At 38.6% G+C, this 10,000-nt stretch overlaps 2 protein-coding genes across 7 annotated transcripts in view; one reads left to right on the top strand and one right to left on the bottom strand.

The window, feature by feature from the left end:
* LOC122265219 (thiamine transporter 1) overlaps positions 1-7,350 on the bottom strand; it is a 29,418-nt gene extending 22,068 nt beyond the window's left edge. The window contains exon 1 of one of the 3 annotated variants that reach the window (XM_043034409.2): positions 6,983-7,350. Coding sequence is in view for 1 of the 3 variants with exons in the window: in XM_043034408.2 (XP_042890342.1) it covers positions 7,291-7,294 (4 nt within the window). In the remaining 2 variants the exon portion in view is untranslated. Of the gene's footprint in view, positions 1-1,476; positions 1,580-6,982 lie in introns of those variants that run through there. The other 2 variants (XM_043034408.2, XM_086555838.1) reach the window with 2 other exon arrangements.
* Positions 5,844-10,000, top strand: part of LOC122265220 (G protein-coupled receptor 143) — a 30,955-nt gene continuing 26,798 nt past the window's right edge. The window contains exon 1 of one of the 4 annotated variants that reach the window (XM_043034416.2): positions 5,844-5,978. The gene's annotated coding sequence lies outside the window, so the exon portion shown is untranslated. Of the gene's footprint in view, positions 5,979-7,628; positions 7,779-10,000 lie in introns of those variants that run through there. The other 3 variants (XM_043034414.2, XM_043034415.2, XM_043034413.2) reach the window with 3 other exon arrangements.

Here is a 10,000-nt window from a genome sequence, read left to right as displayed (position 1 = left end):
TCAGAGCTGTTTGCTTTACTGCTCTGCTCTGTTCCCTCCTGTTCTCCTCTGTCTGCCTGAGTGTACCTCCGTCTGTCCTTGTTTATATGACTCTTAGGTCACTTACTCTGCCTGGGGGTTTCCGGCTAGCTTCATAACATAACTCATTCTACTCCTCCCCCTCCTCCCCCTCCTAATATCTTTTGTTCGAGAAAATTCCCTCCTTCCTAGCGCCTTCCCGTTACACTTTCCTTTTTCCATTCCATTCCTTTCCCTTTCCCTTTTCCCTTTCTATTTCCCTTTCACCCCCTCCTTTTACTTTTCTTCCGCTCCTTTCTCTTCCCTCACCCTCCTCCACCTACCATAAATACCATTACATCACCAATTCATAGTCTGTTTATTGGACAAAGACTTTGGTTTCACAATAGTTTTCAATCCAAGTCTTCTTTTGAAAGAACATGTTTCTGCATGACTCACAATCTTAAATTCTTTCTGTTGTTTTTTGTATTATATATAACTACCTCGTTTCCTCGTGTCTTTTAAGCAAAACAAAGGCTTTCGCAATACATAAATTAATCGTTAATAATTCATCATCCAAGATTATAATTAACATTTTATGCAAACGTCATCCATATTCTGGACATTCGTTTTGTGTTTATTTCTACTAACCTCATATCCCCGTATATTCTTCCTCACAAACAGGTATCAGAAACACACCTTACCATCATTTACCATATAGGTTCATACTTAACATAATAAATATTTGTCCTTATCAACATCGAATTTCTTTGTTTTCGTCTAATGACTCCACTTGTTCCACATTCCCTCTAGATCACATCCCCTTTCACATCATATAAACCAAACATAAACACACCATCAGCCATGCACCCATTATTCACGCTAATACTCAACACAAAGCACAGTCATCGCCGCAACCCCCTCACGGCCAGCCTTAGAGCATATTCACAAAACATGAAAAAGCTAACGTCACAGCAAGCCTTTACTTGGCCGCCATATACACGTCACGCACCGCTTCCACGTGGTCTTTGTCACACCACATACATCACCATCGTGTGTGTGTGTGTGTGTGTGTGTGTGTGTGTGTGTGTGTGTGTGTGTGTGTGTGTGTGTGTGTGTGTGTGTGTGTGTGTGTGTGTGTGTGTGAGTGTGTGTGTGTGTGTGTGTGTGTGTGTGTGTGTGTGTGTGTGTGTGTGTGTGTGTGTGTGTGTGTGTGTGTGTGTGTGTGTGTGTGTGTCTGTGTATCTGTGTGTGTCTGTGTGTGTGTGTCTGTGTGTCCGTGTGTCCGTGTGCCTGTGTATCTGTGTGTCCTTGTGTCAATTTGTCTGTGCGTGTGTGTGTGTCTGTGTCTGTGTCTGTGTCTCTGTATATGTATGTGTCTGTGTAGCTGTGAATGTTTACGCTCACATTCATGAAAGTGTACGCAAGCGTGTTCGTGAACATTAACGAGCAACAAGTGTCAGTGCGTGGAATACGGACCAATATGTAGTGTTGTGCTGTGGATGTTGCCTGAGTGTCATAGGCGTGATGAAGAGTAACGCACTGTGGTCAGGTGTTATGTGGTGGAGCAGGTTAAGGAGTGGTGTCTGTGGCTCCACGAAGTGTATTGTATTGCGAAACACTACATTGGCTACATTGTGGCATTGTGTCATTCGGTGTGGTATGGGCTGACGTCATGTCACTCGCAGATACATACATACAGTGTGCTTAAATCTATTTTTGCATGCAGTGAAAAATTTAAGGCCCTGTTTCTAATGTGTCTATGAGTTGTCTCTTATGTCTTTATCCTTCTGTAATTTTAATTCATTTTTATATAGCTGCCTATCTACTTGTATTCCCTACCAAGAGAGAGAGAGAGGGAGGGAGGGAGGGAGGGGGAGGGAGGGAGGGAGGGAGGGAGGGAGGGAGGGAGAGAGAGAGAGAGAGAGAGAGAGAGAGAGAGAGAGAGAGAGAGAGAGAGAGAGAGAGAGAGAGAGAGAGAGAGGGGGGGGGGGGGGGGAGGGAGAGGGAGAGGGAAAGAGAAAGGGGAAATAATAGAATCTGCAGAAGGCACTACCCAAGGCGACCCTGTTGCCATGGCAATGTACGCCATTGGGCTCCTAAAACTACAGGATCGCATCAGCCATGAGAATAAGCAAGTTAAGCAAGTTGCGTTCGCAGATGACCTCACAGGGACCGGAAAATTGAAAACATAAAGAGAAGGTGAGACAAGGTTGAACTCTACGGGCCAATGCAGGGATATTACCCTAATGCACAGAAAACTGTGCTGATTGTAAAGCCCGAAAAGCTCGAACTTGCCAAAGAAAAGTTTAAAGACACTAAGATAAAAATAAAAACAGGTGGAAACATCTAGGGGCAATACTCGGCCTAGTACATACGAGAGAAAAGTTCATAAAAGACAGGGTCGAAGAGTGGGTTATTGAGATCCGTAGGCTGGCAAAAATAGCTACCATCGAACCACACGCCGCCTACACCGCCCTCACTTTTGGAATCAGGCATAGATGGAACTTCCTCACGAGGACAATGCCAGGGATTGCGCATCTCTTTAAGAGGGAACTGTTACCAGCTCTAACTGGAGGTCGCAACCCAACGGACGCTGAAAGGTCCATCTTTGAATTGCCACCCAGAAAAGGAGGCCTGGGGATACCAAATCCCTGCAAGCTAGCAGAAATAGAACATGAAAACTCCATTAAGCTTACTGCAGGTTTAGCCCAACAAATGATAGATCAAAATGAACATGGGGAAATAAACCTAGCAGAACAAAAAAAAAATAAAAACAGAGATAACAAGAAACAGGGAACAAAGGCAAGAAGAACAGCTACACAGCCTCACACAACAACTGCCAGAGGATGCCAAGAGAAGACTTCAGATGGCTCAGGAAGTGGGAGCATCAAATTGGCTCAGCACCTTACCTATACGAGCGAAGGGGTTCAGCCTAAATAAACAAGATTTTACTGATGCCCTCGCTCTAAGGTATGGCTGGCCCATGGATGGTCTTCCTCAGCACTGTGCGTGCGGCTCTCCCTTCGACCCAAACCATGCCATGATATGCAGGTCAGGTGGTTTTATGGTCATACGGCATGATGAAGTGAGAGACCTCACTGCTCAGATGCTGAGAGAAGTCTGCCATGACGTCAGAGTGGAGCCTGAGCTACTCCTCACCGGAGGAAGAAATTTCAACCTGAGATCGACGAACACAACAGACGACGCTCGCCTTGACGTCAGCGCTAGAGCCAGCAGCTGAAAGCGGTCCACATCAAACATGAAAATGAAAAAAATAAGGGAGTACGGGGAGAGGATCCAGGAAGTGGGCCAGGGATCCTTCACTCCCCTCGTCTTCACAACCTCAGGAGGAATGGCGCCGAGGGCACGTATATATTGTACATAATAAGTAAATATATGTAAGAAAGATGGATATCAGCCACAGTCATTGGCGAGGTCGGGGCCAATGAAATGTATTGTGAAGTGTAATAAGGGCATTTCACAAGACATCTCCCTATAACAGGAATGGAGGCTGATGAGAGAAAAAGAAAGAGAGAGAGAGAGAGAGAGAGAGAGAGAGAGAGAGAGAGAGAGAGAGAGAGAGAGAGAGAGAGAGAGAGAGAGAGAGAGAGAGAGAGAGAGAGAGAATAAGAGAGAGAGGGTGAAATGAATTGAGATAAGAGATACAGATATACATAAAGATATAAACAGACATACATAAAGATATAAACAGACATACATAAAGATATAAACAGACATACATAAAGATATAAACAGACATACATAAAGATATAAACAGACATACATAAAGAGACAGACAGACAAGCAAAAAGAGACAGACATAGAGAGGAAAAGAGCTGGACAGATAGAGAAAGAGTCAGATATATATACAAAGAGAGACTGGCCTTGGTTCTACAGACCTCGGTTCCCTCCAGCTACCCTAATGCCTCCTTCTTACCCATTCTGACTCTCCCCCGCCAGCAAAAGGGGCCGTGCGGACTCAGCTACACCCGACGACGTACACTGACTGGTATGTACAGAATGATCCCCCAATCCGGAAATGTGAATTCCTTTGGGTCCCCGTTCCCGAATGAATAATAGCTATACAACATAGTCAACACTCCGACAACAATAAATACCCGTGAAAATTACAACACACGAAGCAGGTGACTTGAATTTCTGCTGATGTAATGCTGTTGCCAGCCTGTGGTGTCTGACGCAAGCGCTCGCCTCTCACATCTCGTGACTGTACATGCGAGCCCGGTCAAAGCTCCGTTGGAACCCTTGACACTGTCCTGGTACTTTAGACAGTAAGTCCTCACACGCAAGGGCTATTTTACGTTGTGATGGCTGAGAGAGGTGAACGATAGTGGTCATCAACTGTAAGGGTGGTGTGGTATTCTCCTTTTAAACTACCCTAACTCGACGGCTTTGTAAATCTCCATTGTAAAATTCAGTTCTTATGTCTAGATTTAAAAAAAAATAATGGTAACACTAGTAAAATAATTATGTTTATGGATATCACAACAAAAAAGGCAGTTCAGTTATGTTATCGTATATGTACTTCGCCATCGCATTGAGGCAACTACAAACTTCCCATAGATTTTTTCCCTTTTTTCCTTTCACCAACAATAATAGAAACCAAATAAATTTCATGAATATGGTGAAAACAATAAAAATAATCGATATTACTGATGATAATGGCAATAAAAACATAGGATTCATGGATATAGTGACAAGAAAGATAATAATAGTTTTCAATAAAATTAATCAATTATTGACTGTTTAAATGCAATATATCGAGCAAGTGAAATGCTGGATATAGTGACAAGTAAAGATAATAATAATTCAATATATATATATATATCAATATATATATATATATATATTTATATATATCATATATATATATATATGTTTATTAAATGTTATAATATATATAGTTATATATAATATATATATATATATATATATATATATGTATTATATTATATATATATATATATATATATATATATATTATGTTATATTATATATAAATATATATATATATATATATTATATATAATATATATATATATATATATATATATATATATATATATATATATATATATATATATATATATGTATTATACATGTATTATATATATATATATTATATATATAATTATATATAAATATATATATATATATATATATATATATATATATATATATATATATATATATTATATATTATATATGTATATATATATTATATATATATATAAATATAAATACAAATACACACACACACACACACACACACACACACACACACACACACACACACACACACATATATATATAGATATAGATATAGATATATATATATAAGTATATGAAGATGTAGTTATATAAATATATAAACGTGTGTATGTATGTGGTGTGTGTAGAATCATTAAATCAATAATAATAATAGGAATAACAATATCATAATAATATCCAGTAACGACAATAAAAAAAATATAACATACTGAAGCAACCTTCATGAATACGATGGACGACAATTTCCAATCAAAATCTTAACAACGGCAATACTCAGAGACTTTATACGCAGCAAAATAAGCGACAGTAACAACACTTTCTCAATCATAAGAATAAGTGATTCATTAGCGTTTCACAACTTCGAAACGCACACGTACGTACGCGCAGCACACGAAGACCAAGCAGGGAAAAGAAGCCAAACAAAGTCCAGTCAAGCCGGATGGACTCCTCCCCTACCCCCCCCCTTCCTTCACTTCTCCTTCCTCCACCCCCAACCCCCACTACCTAGGATATCAGTAACGGGCGTGTGATAGGGATGGGGTTCGATAAAAGGTGAAGGTGAGGAATAATAGTGGTTGGTGAAGCGAAGGTACAGTGAGAAGATACAAAACGAATGGTTTCAAAAGTTCATAGTGGTTCGAGAGTGAAATACGAAATTCAGGTTGATAAACCCGGATGGCACACCTAAGGTAAGGGCATGTGAATGAAAGTGCAGATCCATTAAGATGATATGAAGTGAATGTTTTGTTTTACGTATCGAGGAGAGAAATACAAATATACCCCACAGGTAGATGAACTAGGAAAATGTGAAAGCATATCATAATGTCCTTTCTTACACTTTACTGTGTTGGTGTATTTTCTACGAGTATAGTCTGTTAATCTATACATAAAGAAAGAAAAGGTCATGGTTTTAGAGCTATGGAGTTTTATTTTCGTAATACTCCGCACTCAAATGGAGTCACTTATTAACAAAAAAGAAAATTCTCGCAGCACTGTAATACTCCTTTTATTGCTAGGACCGCTTCTTTATCTCTCTCTCTCACTTACTTACACTTCTATCACTCCTCTAATCTGATTAACCTCATTCTTTCTCACTCATCTTACCCTAGCACTTTCATTTCTCTTTCCCACTCACCTCACTCTCGCACTCACTCCACTCACTTCTGATATAAATGTAACAATTTTGATAACAGTGATGCTATCATTGGTGGTATTGATGATGGAGGTTGTGGTGGTAGTAATAGTGATATAGTGATAGCACTGGCGCTAGTGGGGAAATGGAAGTGGTGAATGGTGGTGAAAGTGGTGGTAGTTATGATGGCGCTGGTAGAAATAAGGATGGTAATACTAATGATTAGAGTAATAACCATGCCTTTGTTATGGTGGCGATGGTTTTGATGGTAGTAGAGGCATTAGAGATAGCATTGTGGTGATGGTGGTGATACTTATAGTTAAGAATGATGGCCATGTCTGTGTCGGTGATGGTAATAGTGACGGTGATGATGGTGGTGGTAATGACAAGAGTACTACTGATGCTGGTAGTGATGTTTACCCTCAATCACTAATACATTAAAACCGTTATAAAAAGTCCACAAGGCAAGATAATAAGACAATAGCCTGTTCTGTCACCAGTCCCTCAAAATTATACAAGCAAAATAACACAATCACCAGACACTATTGCAAAACATCTTACCTGCTTGCAAGTGGCCTCAATCTAATCCTCGAGATTCTATCACCGCGACAGTAAGAAGTTTAGATAATGTGGGTTTTCACCAGTTTTTATGATTTTCCTCCACTCTGAGAAGTATTGCATCATCATATCCAAAAGCCGGAAATATTTGGCAATGTTGGAAGACTGTGATATATAGTCACAATACACGTTTTCACTATCATTTCATCTTGCTTCCTTTGTCTCTAGACGTCAGAAGTGTCGAGTGATTGGTTAATATTTCTGAATAAATTGATATCACTTAATTCTTTCCCTTTTCACGTTTTTATTACCCATTTGGCGATGTGCTCTCTTGAATGAGTGCGTCGTCTGCAAACAAGTTTTTGTTTACAAGTCTACATGTGGGTTTATTATCATGAATTAAAGTAATAAGAAAGAAAATTCCATTCGAACATATCTAATGAAACAAACACAATTTTTTAAACATTAATATGCCAATTTCCACTGTTATTTTGATTATAATGAATATCAAATGAGCATCCGAATAGAGCTACAAAAATATTTCTACAAGCATCATAACAAATTTGAACTCATTCTATGAACCAGATTACCCCATTTACTACATATAAAAGCGAAATTCATTTGTTTGTACATAAAACATCTTGGAACAAAACGCCTAGCTGGCACCTCGGAAAGTCCACGTGATGTAAACAAATACTCGAAGGAGAATGCCTGAGGCTATGACAGGTCCTGCGTCTTGGCTCTGTGGTATGGGCGTTGTGTGTAGCTATCCTCCGTCTTGTTTCGCAGTAGAATACCGGTGAAAATTTATGCTTGATTATTACTAAGGAATTTTATATATATGGTCTTTTAATGACTTTGTTCTTACGTAGTGGGAGTTCATTTCATGCTTGAAAAGACCTGCAGAAGAGACCAATTGATGTGTTAGAAATTTTGTGTGGCTTTTGTTTTTTTGTGTGTGAATAAATGTTAGTTTACCTGGAGAGAAGGTAATGTGTTTGTAATTTCGTAAAATGATGAGTTTTCCTATAATGAATAGTTTCTGTTGTAGTTTAATGTGATTGGAGCGAATGCAATGTTTCTTTTTGACACAGGCCTCAAGTTTCCAAGTTCGTAACCTCTACATTGAGCAGGCTTGGGATTACCCTTAGGAAATCGAGATATCATATGAAATTATGTATATTTCAACCCAGTGTAAAATGAAAATGTAAAAGGTGTAATCTTCATACAGTTTGCTTACCTATGAAAGTTCTTCCACATGTGTTCTGTCAGGATAGAGCTTGGACTGGTTCTTTATTTGACAATTTAAAGGGATGTATCCTTAGTGTTTATTCTATACAAGAATAATACAGCAAACCCATTCACATTTTCATAATGTATGAACTAGTGCTCCTAAGTGCCCTATATGGTCAAACTTCTCAAAGCCCAAACAAAAAGTTTACAGTTGGCTTATTGATTTAATGGTAGTTTTCAATAGTTATTGTCAAAAGACGAAATGAACATCATGAAATAAGTTTATTTAGATTGATGGCTCTTTTCTTAACCCCTTCCTGATGGGACCATTTCGGCTTAAAAAGACCAAAATTCTGGGACTCTTGAGCACATAAGCCTATTGTGTCGGGATTCTCGGCCGCACTGGCCGTGAGCCAGCACTGTGCGCTGGCTCCTCCCATGCTGTGCGCCAGCTCCTCCCACGCACCGGGCTAGACAAAATAACGCATCCCCAGCGTGTAGCTCAAAAACCACTAGACGTGATATCTAGTCACCCGTCGTTAACGGGTTAATAAGACAGATTTGGCAAACCAAGAACAATTGTTTATCAATAAAAGATAAATGTTGAAGAAGATTCTGCAAGGATTATATTTATGTTTATTATGTTCATTATATTGAGTTTGCTCTTGAAATATAGACAAAAAGTCATACATTTTACCAAATGATTGATTAATTATAATTAACTAAAACTATACCTTAAAATATTTTGCTCAGTGATGTCACGTACAAGAGGAGAGATACAGTTTCTGTTTATAATATATTATGATAGGTAGCATTGTAATAATTATTGTAGCAAATTTGAGTGGTCATTATCCAGCATACACAAAGATGAAGAAAATCTATTGCAAATATGAAACTACAGTATGGCATAAGAATGAACAAAAAGTGAAAGGCAAATAAATTCTCTGATATAAGAAATGTCTCTTTGATACAGTTATTTCTAAATAGATTGCCTTGTTAAAATTAACAATATGGTTCCTGGCATGGCACTTCCCTTCTTGAAATTCATTCATTTAGTGACTGTATCTCAGGACATACTGTAAATTAGAATCTTTATACAAATATGCTTGTTAACCCATTAACGACGGGTGACAAGATACCACGTCTAGTGGTTTTTGGGTCAGACGCCGGGGACGAGATATTTAGTCAAGGCCGGCGCACCAGGTGATTGGGCGTACAGTGCTCAGCTGTGGCTAGTGCAGCCGAGAATCCCGAGGCGCTAGGCTTATGCGTTAGTATGTCCCGGCATTTTGACCATTTAGAACTAAAATAGCCCTATCGTTAACGAGTTAAGGTAACCATAAATCACCCATTTCAGTCAAAAATACAGATATGAGTCAAACAGGTTTTGCTGTATTGTTATGTATACAAAGGTAACTAGTCAACTAAACATACTACATGGTCTTCTTTCCATAAGTTAAGTTGGTCCACATGTGTTAACTACTTTAGCCCTTGTTAACTACTGGTAGGCTCTCTTTACTCAGAAGCCATCCATACAATATATATGGTTTACAAGTTATCTCTCCCCCATATTGAGGAATATATGTGTCCCCTTTTATGTATATATAATTTATATTTATTTGATCTTGTTTTAACCTAGAGTGAAAATATGATACATGTTTAAGCCACACATGTCAGACACTTATTAAATAGATAGGTATCAGTAACATTTGTGCAGGCAGAAACATTCTTAACATGGGAATACCAAGGAGACTTATCAATAACTTTTGCATTAATTAAGATTTAGTG

This window comes from Penaeus japonicus, unplaced genomic scaffold, assembly GCF_977035675.1.
Source record: "Penaeus japonicus unplaced genomic scaffold, GWHDUDI00000001_assembly GWHDUDI00000003, whole genome shotgun sequence".
NCBI classification, from domain to species: domain Eukaryota; kingdom Metazoa; phylum Arthropoda; class Malacostraca; order Decapoda; family Penaeidae; genus Penaeus; species Penaeus japonicus.
The sequence above is the reverse complement of the archived record's forward strand: the minus strand, read 5'-3'. Positions and strand labels throughout refer to the sequence as shown.